The 17,352-nt window shown below is 40.7% G+C and overlaps 1 protein-coding gene across 2 annotated transcripts in view; it reads left to right on the top strand.

Annotated features, from left to right (window-relative positions):
* Nucleotides 1-5,973: 5,973 nt before the first annotated feature.
* The window catches only part of GPR89A (G protein-coupled receptor 89A), a 59,203-nt gene continuing 47,824 nt past the window's right edge, over nucleotides 5,974-17,352 (top strand). For both annotated transcript variants that reach the window (XM_070785790.1, XM_070785789.1), the window contains exons 1-3: nucleotides 5,974-6,170; nucleotides 13,357-13,416; nucleotides 14,825-14,928. In XM_070785790.1, the coding sequence (XP_070641891.1) occupies nucleotides 6,129-6,170; nucleotides 13,357-13,416; nucleotides 14,825-14,928 (206 nt within the window). In that variant the 5' untranslated portion in view covers nucleotides 5,974-6,128. The remainder of the gene's footprint in view (nucleotides 6,171-13,356; nucleotides 13,417-14,824; nucleotides 14,929-17,352) is intronic.

Below are 17,352 nucleotides of genomic sequence, written 5' to 3'. Positions count from 1 at the left end.
TAGCTTCATTGCCTTTTTCTGCAAAATTTTCATCTATGAAACAGGATTAGTAAAGACTCAGCTAAGAAACATAATCAAAACAAACTTCCTGGGGAAAACCTCTGGCAAAGGCATTACTGAGATTGTGTCCTGAATTCTCCAGCCTTCCACATCTTTATGTCAGAGCTAATAGTCACATGTTAGACTGTTACAAAACAATAAAACTAACTTGACTTTTCACTGTCTTTGTGTTTTCTTTTGCCCTGTCAGCCACGCTACCCTGTCAACAGACTTCCCAGTTTCTGGTGTTCTTCCTTTGAAATTAAGGGGTTGAGGAACAAGAGCACTGGGGAAGAGGGAGGGAGGCAGTGGTAAGTTTGTAAATGTGTAACAACCAGCTCTTTCCAGGGTAAAGAGCCCCTGGTTTGCAGTGTTTGTCAATTTCCTTGGTGTAAATTCTCCCACCATATTCAATTTCAACTCACCAACATAATGCCACTGAACATAGAGATGAGATGTACAATAGCACAACATTATAAATATTTCTATCATACAATAGATATAAATATCAAGAGCATAAATAATAGTAAAATAAGAAGTGATAAGCTTTGAGTATTATCTTTATATCATTTTTAAATTTATGTAATTTGTTAATAACTGTTACTTAGCACTGGCTCACAAAATTCCAAGAAATTTAGCAAATGACTCTTACAAGCCAGTACAAGTAGCTCCAGCACACCGCTAGGTGAAATGGAGGAGAATCTGATTCAGAAAGAACAAGAACACTCTCTTTATCAGTTGAAGTTTGGTCAGTCTGTCCCCTCTCTTATTCTACACAAATCTCAGGAAAAATCAAAATATACTTCTTTGGCCACTTGAGAAGAGACAAAAGAATAGGATTTGTTCACTCTTATGTCATTGAGAACTGTAGAAAGAAGTAAAGTTATTCATTACAAATAAAAATACATCAAATAAAATCAGCCAAAATATTCTGCATGAGATTTATCACATCACTTCTCTGCCTAAAATCCTTCAGTGACTCAATTGCTTACCCCCAATTCTAAATTCCTTAACATGACTTACAAAGCATTTGTAAGTGACTACAACCCACTTAAAGAAGACCTCTGTTTTTACCTGCCCAGAATCTATTCTCCCTTCTGCTCTAAAAACATCTCTATTGGGATTTATGCTTCCTCAATTGGATATAATCTTGGTGAGATTCTTAGTAACATTGTTTTTTCTTTTGGTTACAGCTCAGAGTTTTATTCAGCAAACAAAGAATAGTACACCCTTGAGGCGGGAGGGCAGGCCGACCCCAAAGGAGAGCCCTCAATCCATCATGGGTCAAGTTTTGTTTGTTTGAACTCAAATGGGCCAGTCATACACTCTCTCCCTGGAATGTGAATCTTGAGTCTAGTAACAGAGACTGAAACGTAGTTGGGATTCATTTATCTTGACAGAACCCCTTGAAGAGATTCACAATTAGTTCCCTGCTTACCTAGATTTCTGGCAAATGCTTAGTTCCTCTTTTTACAGATCATGGTTCATCAACCTTTCTTCAGTTTGCTAAGCTACTCCAGAGTTCCTTTTTTTTCTAATGTTGCCAAAATTATTCCTGTTGCTTACAAGCTTCTAACTGGTAGGTACACCACATCCTAGCCTCATCTCCCACATTTCTAGCCTCATTTCCCACATCCATCCACACATGCATATGCCCCAGTCTTACAGAGCCATTGGCTGGTCCCCAACATGGACAAGCCTGACATTTAGTGATGAAGGAACTTCATAGTATTTCAGGACTCTGCCCTGTCCAGCCTTTTTTCTGTAATCAGCTCCTTCTCATCCTTCAAGATTCAACTCAGTTGTCTTCTTCTTTATGAAATTTCACAAAATTCCCTATACAAAGTGAGTTGCTCCCTCCTTTTTGATCCCTTAATATTTGTGTACACTTGATCATAGCACTTATCAAAAGTGACTTCAAAAAGAGACTTCATATCGTCACTTCAAATCTTTGTTGTGATGAGACAGAACCGAGGAGAATACACTTGCCTGACAATATTATTATATAATCTCTGAATATTCAGTACTTAGCACAGTGAATGGAACATAGTAATGTCTGGGGAATGAATGAATACTACTCCCAGGGCAGAAAAGAGATAATTGGCTAAGTATGCCCCAGCACCAGAGCAGGCTGACACTGTAAGGAATGTATCTGAGGAAGAGCTTCCTTGAAGGTCCCAGGAATTCCAGGTTTAAGGCACTGGGCTTGTTTTATCATAATTACAGGGAAAAAAAAGAGAAATTTTCAGACTAATTGCTGGCTGTTATCACCCAGAGCAGCCTTGGAAGCCATATGTCGACAATGGCAGTCAGTCTTCAAATGACTACAGACTAGAGGATCACTACCACCCCCACCAACACCTCTTCCAATACCCATGAATCAGACTTTTGGATTTCACATGAAACAAAAAATAAACTTGTGTCGTATTAATTCTCTGAGATCTCAAGATTTATCTGTTATCGGGCCTAGCAGTATCTTTATATAAATTGAGGTTAGATGTAGCTATAACAAAACCCTAAGATATGTGGCTTTAGCTTGACAGGTGAACAGTGAGTGGTGAAGAAATGAAAATCAAAGGTTGCAACGATTGAAGGCTTCCTTGGCAGCCCCATGGTTAAAAGTCTGAGCTCCCAGTGCATGGGGCCTGGGTTTGATCCCTGGTCAGGGATCAAATATAGCTGTGGTATATGCCGCAGCTATATACCACAACTAAGACCTGCACATGCAAACCAATAAATAAATTTTTTAAAAAAAGGTTACAAAGACAGAGCCTCAGGCTATGCCATGCAAATATTTAGTAAAAAATGTAGTCTGTGATGATTCATGTATTAGTTATCTATCGCTTTGTAACATATCACTCCAAAACTTCACAGCTTGAAACAACAACGTGCATGTGTGCCAGCTAAGTTGCTTCAGTTGTGTTCAACTCTTTGCACCCCCGTGGACTATAGCCCATCAGGCCCCTCTGTCTATGGGATTTTCCAGGCAAGAGTGCTGGAATGGTTTCCCATGCCCTTCTTCAGGGGGATTTTCCCAATCAGGGATCAAACCCATGTCTCTTACATCTCCTGTATTGGCAGATGGGTTCTTTACCACTAGTGCCACCTGGGAGCCCCTGAAACAACAATATGTATTATCTCTTATAGCTTCTGAGGGTCAGGAACTCTGGAGCAGCTTGGGGTCTCTCATAGGGTTGCAGTCAGATATTGACAAAGTCTGCAGTCATCTGAAGCTTGACTGAAGAGGTAAGATCCACCCATTCACGTGGTTATGTGACACAGAAGGTTGGTGCTGGTAAGTTAGTATCTCTCTACTTGGGCCACTCCATGGGTCTGCTTGAGTGTCCTCATGAACCAGTGGCTGGTTTCCCCTAGAACAAGTGAATCAAGAGATTAAGGCAGATGCTTCAATGTCTTTTATGACCTAGGTTTGGAAATCACATACCATCACTTTCATTGCATTTTTAGTCACATTCTCTAAGATTGCTCCATCTACTGTGCAGAGAATAAACTAGAGAGGAGCAAGATTTGAGGTAAAGATGCCACTTGATTCAGAACTACCTCTGACTCATCTGAACCAACCAAAGCCCTGGACAAGGCATCCTAAGTGCACACTAGGTCAACACCAGGGTCAACACATCCAAAATGAGCCTAGATAAGAAGAAAGAACCAACTCGCATAGCCAAGAAGGTTTGGAAGAGTGGTGACCAACTTGTAAAGAAGTTCAGTCACATGGATGTTTATCTAGTGTGAAGATTTTTGGAGACATTCTAAAATCAAAAGCAGGGGGTAGCAGTTCCTTGGATCACCCACATCAGTCCTTGACCTGGACAAAGGTGTTAACAGTAAAGAGAATTTTGAATTGTTTCTGTTTTTCAGTAACTCAGTCATGTCTAACTCTTTGTGACCCCATGGACTGCAGCACACCGGGCTTCCCTGTCCTTCATCATCTCCTGGAGCTTGCTCAAACTCATGTCCATTGAGTTGGTGATGCCCCAATCATCTCGTCCTCTGTCATCCCCTTCTCCTCCTGCCTTCAATCTTTCCCATCATCAAGGTCTTTTCCAGTGAGTCAGTTCTTTGCATCGGATGGTGGAAGTATTGGAGCTTCAGCATCAGTTCTTTTAGTGAATATTCAGGATTGATTTCCTTTAGGATTGACTGGTTTGATCTCCTTGCAGTCCAAGGGACTCTCATGAGTCTTCCCCAACACCACAGTTCGAAACCATCAATTCTTTGGCACTCAGCCTTCTTTATGTCCAACGCTTACATCCATACCTGACTACTGGAAAAACCATAGCTTTGACTAGATGAACCTCTGTTAGCAAAGTAATGTCTTTTTTATATGCTGTCAAGGTTTGTCATAGAATTTTGAATGGTGTCTTTCAAAGCTTTACACAGTCCTGGGGCCAGTGGGTTTGTATACCTTTTTCTGCTGCAAGCTTCACTGAGACCCTGATCCCCACCATGCATTCCAGTAAGCGACTAAGGTAAACTGTTTGCCTTGATAGGCTAACGCAGCATTCTGCACTATCACACAGCCTTGATAGGTGAGAGTCTAACTCATCATCTGCTTCACAGATGCTACTTCTTCCCTGATAGATGTAGCCAGGGACACAAAGTTCTCTAGCTAAGACTCTCCCTTAGTAGGGATGTCTCCACTGCTCCCTGGCCTTCTGGATTGGGGACAGGACGTCTGAGAGGTGTTTGGGCTGCTTAGTATGAGTAGCATTCAAGTCTAAGAAAGTAAGATACATTTCCTTGTGTGTAATAAATCTGAGTCTCAGTGATTCAGACTGTAGTAGACTAAACACTCTGGTCCAAGTTGCAAGTACTGACTTCCAGGTATTGACTGCAGCCTTGAATGCAGCCAGTCTCACATTGGGTGATGGCCTTCAACTGGGGACAGCTTCAGGATGAGATTATAGGGACTTCATGGACTAGGTAGAGGCCTGGTGGAAAAGGATAAGCTCCACAGCAGTGCCATTAAGCCTTCACGAAATGAGTATTGAATGGATGAAGTAGTGATTATGTCTACATTTGAGCAATTCCAACATGAGTGGGGCAACTATTTCCTAAAATAACTCATCTTCAGACTCTTAAAGAATTATTCCTTGTTTTGAATTAAATCTATGTTCGTTTAACTCCTTTGTCCTACAAATATCTTTTGAGGCCATATCAATTCTATCCATTCTTTCCAATGAAGACAACTGTCAATGTACCTGAGCCTTCTTTGTTCAATTCCTTTCATCTGTCCTTATCTGATGACTCACCTCTGAGCATGCTCCAATACATCTAATTGCCTCTCAAAAGTGTGGTAAAAGAATCAGAAATTTACTTGATTAGCTGTATGTGCTAAAACCTGCCTTTATATTCTTCCCTCTTTATGCCATTGTTTGTGGACCCAAGCTAAGTTGTGACATGTAGAACGCATGATTTGTGGTATAATCCATTATTATTAACTTCACCATTATAAGGACTTCCCTGGTGGCTCAGATGGTAAAGCGTCTGCTTACAATGCGGGAGACCCGGGTTCTATCCCTGGGTCAGGAAGATCCCCTGGAGAAGGAAATGGCAACCCACTCCAGTGTTCTTGCCTGGAAAATCCCATGGATGGAGGAGCCTGGTAGGCTACAATCCATGGGGTCGCAGAGTCAGACACGACTGAGCAACTTCACTTTCACCATTATAAAAGAGAATTAAAATAAGATGTTATCTCAGGCCGCACCTCCGTTAGCCTCAGAAGTGGAAATGCTATCCTGCATTACAACTGCTTTAGAATTTTCAGACCTCGTTGTTGTACTTTGCTCCTTTTGGCCAGGCCCCCTCTAATTAATCCCCGCCCCCAGAACGTCCCCCCCCCCCGGCCCCGCCCCCCGCTCTCAGCTCCTCAGCGTCCCTCCCACTCGGAGCCCGAGGCGGGAAGCGCTGGACGTAGTTGCTGATTGGCTGGCTGGGGCGCAGCTTGATGGCGTCGGGCTGGCGAACCCAGGCCCCCAGGCGACTGCCGCCTGTGTGAGGGGGGCCCGTGGCCTATAGTGCTGTGGCTTCGGGGAAAGTGGAGGCACGAGCCCTCGTTACTCTTCACCATGAGTTTCCTGATCGACTCCAGCATCATGATTACTTCCCAGGTGAGCCACCGCGTCCCGCCTCTGGACTCCTCAACCTGTCTCCCGAGTCGTCTTCTCCAGGCCTCGGTGATGCGGGCTGGCCCGGAGTCTCGCCCTTCTCGCCTGCGGGTAGTGCCTGCCTCACCCGTGCTCAGAGCTCCGAGAGGGTATGGGATTTGCTGCGTCCGGCTCCCTGCTCCCTCGCTGTCAGGAGGAGTCCCGCGGCCGTCCGCGCCCCCACTCATACTCCATTCCTCCTCCCATCCTACCCCACCTCCCGGTTTCCTTTCCACTTTGGGGAGAGGTCAGGTGGCCTTAGGGCTCAGAACCGGTGCCGCGAGAAGGGAGCTGTCCTCAAAGCGCCCCGAAGCTCTAGACTACGCGGCTGATCCATGGATTAGGGAAGAGTGTGGTTCCGGGTGCAGAGTGTGCGACTCGCCAATCCGGCTGGCTCCTGGGGACACGTGAGGTTAGTTGTCAAATTCTGAATCCGGATGCGGAGGAATTTGCCGCCGTCACTTCAGAGATCTAAGTATCCGTTTTCGTTTGTTAATACCTCCAACGTGTATCCTCTCGGCCACGCTTTCGGATCTTTTTCTGACCCTCTTTCCTTCATTCGTGGAAGAAATGGCTTCATTCGATGGCTAATGAAGATTAGCCATCTGCATTCATTCGTACAGTCAATAAACACGTTTATGGAGCATTATATAAAGTTCTGAGGATACATAGCTAAATAAGACATTGACTTGTCCCTGCTCTGTAGAAGCTTCGTTTAGTGAGCTTTTTGTTTTTACTATGTAAATTTTTTGAGTTACTCTTTTATTTTCTACACAGCATTTATCATAGCACTGATACCATTTATGTATTCATTTATTTATGAATTTACTTTTTTTGAGACCCTATCTTTTTAATAGCTCTATCCTCCCTCCAAGTGCAGACGCTCAGTAAGTATTTATTGGCCAACTGTTAAAATTTGTAGAAGCTCAGACTACCTAATTACTGATCTCCCCCCACCTCATTTCTCCACTAACTAAAGGTATTTTTCTTTAATTGCTCTTTTTTTCAAGTGGCACATGACAGAAACAGTTCCTTTTAGGAGTTTAAAGTAAACTAAATCTTAGGTTGTTTTTTTTTGTTTTCTGTGTTTGTATTGAGTTCAGTTCAGTCGCTCAGTCATGTCCAACTCTTTGCGACCCCATGAATCGCAGCACGCCAGGCCTCCCTGTCCATTACAAACTCCTGGAGTTCACTGAGACTCACGTCCATCGAGTCAGTGATGCCATCCAGCCATCTCATCCTCTGTCGTCCCCTTCTCCTCCTGCCCTCAATCCCTCCCAGCATCAGAGTCTTTTCCAATGAGTCAACTCTTCGCATCAGGTGGCCAAAGTACTGGAGTTTCAACTTTAGCATCATTCCTTCCAAAGAAATTCCAGGGCTGATCTCCTTCAGAATGGACTGTTTGGATCTCCTTGCAGTCCAAGGGACTCTTGTAGTAGAAGCCTAATAAATATTTAATAAAAAGCACCTTTCTGGAGAGGTGTGATTGCCTTAGAAACATCTCCCCCTCATTTTTCATGTTTTATATGAACTGAAAGATTTATTTGAAAGGAAATCTGAAATCAGAGATCATATATTGAAGCTGGTTCACCCCAGGCAACATCTTGGTATAGAGATTGTTCATCATTCCACAGGATAAAGTTCACATCCTTAATTGGCTTATGTGGTCTCTTATGATGAAGACTCCGCTCTTAACCTCTTCAGCCTTGGCCTTAACCATTTCTTTGCGACCCCATGGACTATAGCCTACCAGGCTTCTCCATCCATGTGATTTTCCAGGCAAGAGTACTGGAGTGGGTTGCCATTTCCTCCTCCAATACACTAGCCTTACTGAACTTCTTTTAGTTCCTTAACCTGGCCATGCTGTCATGCCTCCAGGTTTCCGCCAGTCTGTTCTCTTTCTGGACCTTTTTCCCATACTCCTTCTTTCTCCTGACTGAGTCCTACTCAGCCTTTGTTTCTCAACATGGATATCCATAAAACCTCTTCCAGACTGGACTAGATATCCCTTGACATGTTTTCCTAGTACCCTTTGCCCATTTCCCTTATAGTAGCACTATCGCATTGTTTCATAATTCCTTGTCCATCTCCTCCATAGATTACAAACCTTGAGACAGTGTCCATGCTGTCTTGTTCACCCTTACCCTTAAGACCTGGTACATATTAGACACCAATAAATATTTGTTAAATAAAAATGTAAATAAATGATCCAAGAAAGGAATCTTTTTCTAGTCGGTTCTTTAAACTATCCTGCTAATGGCCTTTTTTTTTTTTTTTTTAATCTGTAGCTAATTTTCAATTTAGGAGTTATCTTTTGTGACAGCAACTGTTATCTAACCTCTGTTTTCAGCCTTCTCTACAGTTATAAGACTTATCAGTTCCAAAGTACACTCTAAGGCTCAAGGTCAAGACTGCACAATTTCAAAAATATTCTCTTTTTTGAATAAATGCAGTGCACATTCTTGTTTTATTTGCAAAATGTTTAAAGTTGCTTTTCCCTTTTGCATGCTTTTTAGATCCTGTATAATCTTGCCAGAATTTGTATTAATCCTGGACTTCTTGAATTTTCCTGGTATTTTTTTATATTAGTTGTGTAAAAGTCTTTACACTTTTTTTGTCAATATGAAAGGAAGCCACAATGAAATATAAAGGTGCGTATCTCTTCTCTCTTTTTCTCCCATTTCCTGCCCCCTCATATAGACTTATCAATTTCCTTTGTTTTCTTTTTCTTGTCTAAAGTCCCATTTCAGAGTGATCTTAATGAAATATATATTTTTTATTATCCATCTCACCATATACACTGCTCTTTAAATGCCTAACTTCAACTGCAGTCATGACTTCAGAAATCATTTAAATATTGCCTCTAAACTATGAATTTAAATGTCTCCACTGGTAATGATTTAAAATAGCCAAAGGATCTCATAAGTAGTCTAGGGGTATTTTGTCCTAATCTATTCACCCTCTTCCTTTTCTACTTGGTCTAAAATCATGGATCCAAGCTCCTTCATATTCACTTGTTTCTTTGCCTGCATGTAAAGTCCACAATTGGATCACTGCTGTAGTTTGTCTACTGCTAACTCAGGAGCCAGTACTTTGGCCACCTGATGCAAAGAACTGACTCATTGGAAAAGACCCTGATGCTGGGAAAGATTGAAGGCAGGAGGAGAACGGGATGACAGAGGATGAGATGGTTGGATGACATCACCAACTCGATGAACATGAGTTTGAGTAAGCTCTGGGAGTTGGTGGTGGACAGGGAAGCCTGGTGTGCTGCAGTCCATGGGGTCGCAAAGAGTCGGACACGACTGAGTAACTGAACTGAACTGAACTCATGAGCCTGAAGGCTTTCGTAGAAAATCACATATGTGCAGATTGCTGATGCCTTGAGTTTATGGACACCCTTAGGTCATTGATTCTTTTTTTTTTCTTTAATCAGCTCCTTGTTCCCTTCCCTTCATAATTTCTCTGAGTTTTTAATCACTCTTTTCAAAGCCCCTTTTTTCAATTTCACCTCTCCTGCCCTTAGCAGATGACCTTGCCTCCTACTTGATCAACAAAAGTGAGGCCAAAAGGTGTGAGCTCCTTCTACATCTTAATCTAAGCAGTTGTCTATGTCCATGACCATTCCCAACTCCTTTCCTCCCATGTCAGAAGATAAGGTGCCCCTTACTCCTGTTTAAAGCCATGTTTTCCACATGTACCTTTGATTGTGGAGCAGCTTGTTGTGAAGTGATTATAAGCACAAGCTTTGGGGTCAGCCACACAGACTTCAGCTTGATTCTGACACCCACTATAAGTGAGTTAATTAGGCTACAGTCTCATTCTTGGCTGTCCCTTGAGTAATCTGTGTTTATTGTCTCTACTGTGTTACCGCCCATGCACCCCCAACCCAGTGAAGTCTAGTTCCTGCCTCCACCTCACTACTCAAACTGTTTTCCTTAAGGTCAGCGTTGACCTCCCAGTTACCAAATCCTTTGAACATTTTTCAATCCTGGTTCTCTTGTCCGTCTACTTTTTTAACATGTCTTTAAACTCTATTCCCTTTGGTTTCAGGATACCACACTGTTCTGGCACCTATTATTTCTCTGACCATTCCTTCTCTGTCTCCTTCCCGGTCTCTTCTTCCCATTCCTACTCTCTACTATTTTCTTCTTGGCATATTGCTCTCTTCACTCTATATACTATTCCTGAATGATCTCATATTCTTTGACGGTTTCAACTCTCAGGTGTGTCTCAGCTGTCCCTTCATAATCTTTTATGTCAACTTGGGTGGCCCTCAAGCACTTAGTATATCTAAAAGTGGACCCGTCATCTTCCTGTCTCCCATCCACATTCCCCAATTTTTTTCCTCCAGTAGTCTTTATATAAAGTGGATGGCCTCCTTCTTCATCCTATATTCCAAACTAATCATCCTTAATTCCTCCCTGCTGATTTTACCTTCGAAGTACTCAAATGTGTTGCCTCCTCTCCAACTACTGATGTTTTAATTCAGTTCAGTTCAGTTCACTTCAGTTGCTCAGTCGTGTATGACTCTTTGCAACCCCATGAACCGCAGCATGCCAGGCCTCCCTGTCCACCACCAACTCCCGGAGTCCACCCAAACTCATGTCCATTGAGTCGGTGATGCCATCCAACCATCTCATCCTCTGTCATCCCCTTCTCCTCCTGCCTTCAATCTTTCCTAACATCAGAATCTTTTCAAATGAGTTAACTTTTCACATCAGGTGGCCAAAATATTGGAGTTTCAGCTTCAGCATCAGTCCTTCCAACGAACACTCAGGACTGATCTCCTTTAGGATGGACTGGTTGGATCTCCTTGCAGTCCAAGGGACTCTCAAGAGTCTTCTCCAACAGCACAGTTCAAAAGCATCAATTCTTTGGCGCTCAGCTTTCTTTATAGTCCAACTCTCACATCCATACATGACCACTGGAAAAACCATTTTTTACTGTTTTAATTCAGGCCTTTGTTATCTCTCATCTGAACTGCTGCAGCAACCTCCTGTTCTGTTTCTTTCTCTACAGTGTTGTTTCCTTCAGAGAGTCCCCATAGTTTCTCTGTAAAATAAACCTGGCCATGTCTTTTCCATCCTTAAATAACTCATCACCTACAGACTATGATTCAAGCTCTTTACAGTGACCTTTGGGGCTTTCCATCATTGGTCCTCTATTCCTCCCCTCTTTGCCTCATTTTTAACCACTTTTTTCTTTGAACTTTGTCTCCCAGCAGTGCCAAACCATGTGTAGTTACCAGTATATACCATGCTATTTCTCACCTCTGTGCCTTTACTCATGCTCTTTGCTGTCTGAAAAAGAAGACCTGTCCACCCCCACTACCTGTCTTTTACCTGCCTAATTCTTTTTCAACACCTTAAGAGAGTGTTTGGTTCTTTTGTTTGTTTTAAAATATTTTAGGGACGGTGGGAACCTTTGAGTGTATGTGAATATCTTGAAGCCTCTCTCTAGAAAAATGCATATAATCCTCAAATTTGCACATGATACCAGGTTTTAACTCTAAATTAAAACCTCCTTCAGCCAAGGTATTATCTTCCCCAGAAAAATCTGTCCTAACCCCATACCAGATTTGTTTAGTCTCCCTCTTTCATGTTCTTTAACAATATCATGTGCATGTCTCTATCATTGCATGTCCCATATTACACAATAATTACTTGGTGTCTTCACCACTATACTATACCTCCTTGACAGTAGTAACAATCTTACTCATCTTTGTGTCCTCATCACTTAGCACAGTACATAGATGTTGTTACCAAAGAATTGAGGTTGAATGTTCCTGAAGAACAAGCCATCTTTCACTGTGCACCATTTATCCATTCAGCAAACATTTATGGGGAGCCTGCTATGTCCCGGGCATTGTGCTGGGTGCTAAAATACAAAGATTGACAAGACAAATGTGACCCTTATCCTCACAGAACTTACAGTCTTTTTAAAAAGAGTGTATTTAAATTAGACATTAAAAAACTGTGTGGCAAATGCTTTAGTAAGGGAAATGCAAGGTAGGATAATAGGATTATGTAAAAAGAGTAAGTTATCTATATTTGGGAGGCCAGAGAAGGCCTTCTAGAAGTAATAATAGTAAAGATTTGTAGGATAAGTGAGGAGGAGACTGGAGAGAAGTTCCTGTCAAAGGATAACATCTGCAAAGGTCCTGGTATGAAAGAATGTTGTATCTAAAGAAGCACAGGCAGTTCCATGTGGCTGAAAACACGAATTTGGTGGATAGGAGGGACATAGTAAGAGGAGGAAGAATCTGCTAAATCATACTCGAGAGTTCACACTTGCTCCTGAAGTGAGTTGGAAGGCATAAAATAATTTTATTCTGAAATAATGCCACTCACAGCAACATGGATGGACCTAGAGATTATCATACTAAGTAAATCAGAGAGAAAGACAAATACCGTATGATATCACTTATATTTGGAATCTAAAGTATGACACGAACTTACTTATGAAATAGAAACAGACTCACAGACATAGAAAACACACTTATGGCTACCAAAGGGGAAAGGGGGTGAGGGAGGGATAAATTCAGAGTTTTCAGTTAGCATATGCAAACTATTGTATATAAAATAAGCAACAAGTTCTACTGCATAGCACAGTATTGGAAACCATATCCGATATCCTGTAATAAACCGTAACGGAAAGGAATATGAAAAACAATATGTGTGTGTGTGTGTATATATATGTGTATGTATAACTGAATACACCAGAAACTAACACAACCTTTTAAAGCAACTATAATTTTTAAAAAGAATTTTATTTTTTGATAACATTCTTAGCCAATACAAGAAGAGGAGTTGTGTCAGAGTATGTGTATGTGGAAAAGGTATTTACCAGTGAAAAATAAATGAGCTTTAGAACAATGAACAGAGCTGTCATGTGCCTACTATCTTAATTTGTGCCCAACTTAAAACATGTTCTAAAACAAGGATAATTTCAAAAATTGAAGAGCATTTCAACATCTGGTCCACTCTTGAGGACTTTAATAAGTAGTGTTATATGAGTGGATGTCACCTTTAATCTCTAAAATAAGCTATTTAGTTAGGCAACCTTTTATCGTAAAGTGGTCTGTAAAAGGCATTTCTCAAAAGATTGTGTATTGACATGCTGATCTTCTATCTTCTTTCTCCTCTAGATACTTTTCTTTGGATTTGGGTGGCTTTTTTTCATGCGACAGCTGTTTAAGGACTACGAGGTAAGAAGAGATCATTTTGATTATGCTAATATTATGTGAACTTATTGTTTTAAATGGGAAAAGAAAAATACCTCCATTAAAGAAAAAATCATGTTTGAGAAAAACAATTATCATATTATATCGCTTATATGTGAAATCTAAAAAAATGATACAAGTGAACTTATTTACAACATAAAAGTCGACTCACAGACATAGAAAACAAACTCATGGTTACCATGGGGAAAGTGGAGAAAGCGGGCAAAGGGATAAATTGGGACTTTGGGTTTACAGATATACACTACTACATATAAAATAGATAAGTAACAAGGGTCTACTGTAGAGCACAAGGAATTGTACTCAGTATCTTGTAATAACCTGTAATGGAAAAAATCTGAAATATGTGTGTGTGTATATATATATATGAATCACTTTGCTGTACACCTGAAACATTTTAAATCAGCTATACTTCAATTAAAAAACCATTTATGCTTGAACTTTCATGACCTGTGATGGTCAAAAAAAATAAAAAAGGATAATCATGTTCACTCCCAAGATGGGAAGCTTTTGCTACTATAATATATAATTCTTAAATTGAAGAATATAATTAAGCTTAGTTGATTTTTTTTTTTAATGCCCAGAAGCCAGGATCAAGAAATATCATGGTTTAGTCATATTAGTATACACATCAATAGCAAATAGTTCTTTGGGAGAGAATTTAACTTGTAATGTCTCATAAATATACTCATTCATTTGGGTATCTGGCATTCAGTGTTAATTATCAGTCTGACATCCTAAGTTAATTCTAAGGCTGGTCTGAATCATATCTTAGGGTTTGAATTCAGAAAGACAACAGCCTACATTGGACATTTCCTGATTAATCTTCCTCATTTAGTAATAAGCTCAATGGTCATGGACTGTCTGGGGTCATTTCTAGTATGTTCTCCATTAAACTTCCCCAGGGAGTTTGAGTTATTATCTAAAAGAGCCCAGATTTCTAGAGATTCTCTCCTGCTCACTACTGTAAGGCCTCCTAGGAAAGGTTCTAAAACTGTTTCAAGGTCTGTGCAGAATGTTGAAGGAACCCTTTTAGAACTAACCTATATATCTAAATCTGTCATTTTTTGTCAGTGTACATCAAGAATTTTAAGTGCTACTTCTGACCTTGTCACTTCATCTTCTTGTGCTTTAAATTTTTCATCCACAAGAGGATGATGGTAATAGTGACCTATGAATTAGAAGTACAACCTATTTTCATCTATTCTTTTAGCTCTAGACAGGTTACTGTCATGGTCCTGTTTCTAATAACTTGAGAATTTCTTCAAAATAAGTTTTCTGACTTGTAATCATCAACTCAATATTTCACACAAGGAAATTACTTTTCGTCTCTATTTGACTTTTTTTTTTTTTTTTTCTATTTGACTTTTAACAGGTGCGTCAGTATGTGGTACAGGTGATCTTCTCTGTGACTTTCGCATTTTCTTGCACCATGTTTGAGCTCATCATCTTTGAAATCTTAGGAGTATTGAATAGCAGGTGAGTAAGAGTACTAATTGGGTCTCCTCTTAAAGAGACCTATGTTACTTTCTTTATGGTGGAAGATTTACTGGCATCCCATAGCTGAAAAAAAATCCACTGTGTAGTTAGTTTAGTCTCACTTTTCACTTTCATGCGTTGGAGAAAGAAATGGCAACCCACTCCAGTGTTCTTGCCTGGAGAATCCCAGGGACGGGGGAGCCTGGTGGGCTGCTGTCTGTGGGGTCACACAGAGTCGGACGCGACTGAAGCGACTTAGCAGCAGCAGCAGCAGTAACTGTAATAATCATAGCAAATATGGGTTTCAGGCACCTAGTAACTGGCTTGACAAAGACTGTGAAATAGCAGGAAAACAAGTCTGAACATTAGTTCTGAAGTACTAATTGAGACTGGGCTGTGAGAACCTAGGTCCCAGGCTTTACTATAAGAAGGTTTATTTTTCTCAAGCTGCTCTCTGATTGAATCCCAGGAAGAGCTCTTCACATTGTCCTGCTGATGGAGAAATCTCTACCTGGAAAGATCCAAATTCCTCAGAGCTAGTTAAGGGCTTCTATGAAGACTGAACTCCAGTTCTTACCAATGTAGTTAATTTTGTTTATTTCATAGGCATGTTCAAGTCTGATTGAACTTAAGAATGTTCTTTAAAGCATTTTTAAAAAGTAACTCCTGTCCTCCTCCAAAAAATAGACCTGTTATGAACAGTCTATCCAAAATATTTCTTGCTTGTTAAACTGCAGGCTTCCTTTTTGCCAGTATTTGTGTTTAGAGTACATCAGCTATTCTGTGTAGAGTTTGTTGTACCTTTTTAAAATCACTGCATGGAAAAGTCTTAAGAATAAAGTGGGATTGGCTCTGTAGTCAGGAATCAATGCTGAGCTAAGCTGTGTAACTCATTATATATAGATCCCTGAGTCTTGAGACTTATAAAGAGATTATATTCTCAAATTCCTATTTTGAGAATCAGAGTTGATGATCATAGTCTCGTAATGGATAAATTAAGAACTTGTAAAACAGGACAATGTTCTGACTTTGTGGTTTTTAAACTTGTTCTTTAATAATCCAAACCTTTCTTGGGTGAGCTAAATATAGATCCTATGACTATCGAGACTAGGCAAGTGTTATTTTACATGCTAATTATTAAATTTTATGTAAGGGTCCAGAAATAAACCAAAGCATATACAGTCAACTGTTTGACAAGGGAGCCAAGAATACTCAATGGAGAAAAGACTTCAATATCTTTTCAATATTGAAGAAAACATCTTCAATAAAAGATGGAGGGAAAATTATATATTCACATGTAATAGAGTGAAACTTGACCCCCATCTTATATTACTCACAAAAATTAACTGGAAATGGATTCAGTTCAGTCACTCAGTCGTGTCCGACTCTGCAACCCCGTGGACTGCAGCACACCAGGCCTCCCTGTCCATCACCAAATCCCGGAGTTTACTCAAACTCATGTCCATTGAGTTGGTGATGCCATGCAACCATCTCATCCTCTGTCATCCCCTTCTCCTCCCACCTTCAGTCGTTCCCAGCATCAGGGTCTTTTCTGATGAGTCAGTTCTTCGAGTCAGGTGGCCAAAGTATTGGAGTTTCAGCTTCAACATCAGTCCTTCCAATGAATATTCAGAACTGATTTTCTTTAAAATGGACTGGTTGGATCTCCTTGCAGTCCAAGGGACTCTCAAGAGTCTTCTCCAACATCACAGTTCAAAAGCATCAATTCTTCGACACTCAGCTTTCTTTATAGTCCAACTCTCACATCCATACATGACTACTGGAAAAACCATAGCCTTGACTAGATGGACCTTTGTTGGCAAAGTAATGTCTCTGCTTTTTAATATGCCGTATAGGTTGGTCCAAGGAGTAAGCGTCTTTTAATTTCATGGCTGCAGTCACCATCTGCAGTGATTTTGGAGCCCCCAAAAATAGTCTCTCACTGTTTCCACTGTTTGCCCATCTATTTGCCATGAAGTGATGGGACCAGATGCCATGATCTTAGTTTTCTGAATGTTGAGCTTTAAGTCAACTTTTCACTCTCCTCTTTGACTTTCATCAAGAGGCTCTTTAGTTCTCCTTCACTTTCTTCCATAAGGGTGGTGTTATCTGTATATCTTAGGTTATTGCTTTTTCTCCTGGCAATCTTGATTCCAGCTTGTGCTTCATCCAACCCAGTGTTTCTCATGATGTACTCTGCTTATACGTTAAATAAGCAGGGTGACAATATACAGCCTTGATGTACTCCTTTCCCTGTTTGGAATCAGTCCATTGTTCCATGTCCAGTTCTAACTGTTGCTTCCTGATCTGCATATAGGTTTCTCAAGAGGCAGGTCAGGTGGTCTGGTATTCCCATCTCTTTAAGAATTTTCCACAGTTCGTGGTGATCCACACAGTCAAAGGCTTTGGCATAGTCAATAAAGC

Source organism: Bos indicus, chromosome 3, assembly GCF_029378745.1.
Source record: "Bos indicus isolate NIAB-ARS_2022 breed Sahiwal x Tharparkar chromosome 3, NIAB-ARS_B.indTharparkar_mat_pri_1.0, whole genome shotgun sequence".
Lineage (NCBI taxonomy): Eukaryota > Metazoa > Chordata > Mammalia > Artiodactyla > Bovidae > Bos > Bos indicus.
This window is presented reverse-complemented; position numbering and strand designations above follow the sequence as displayed.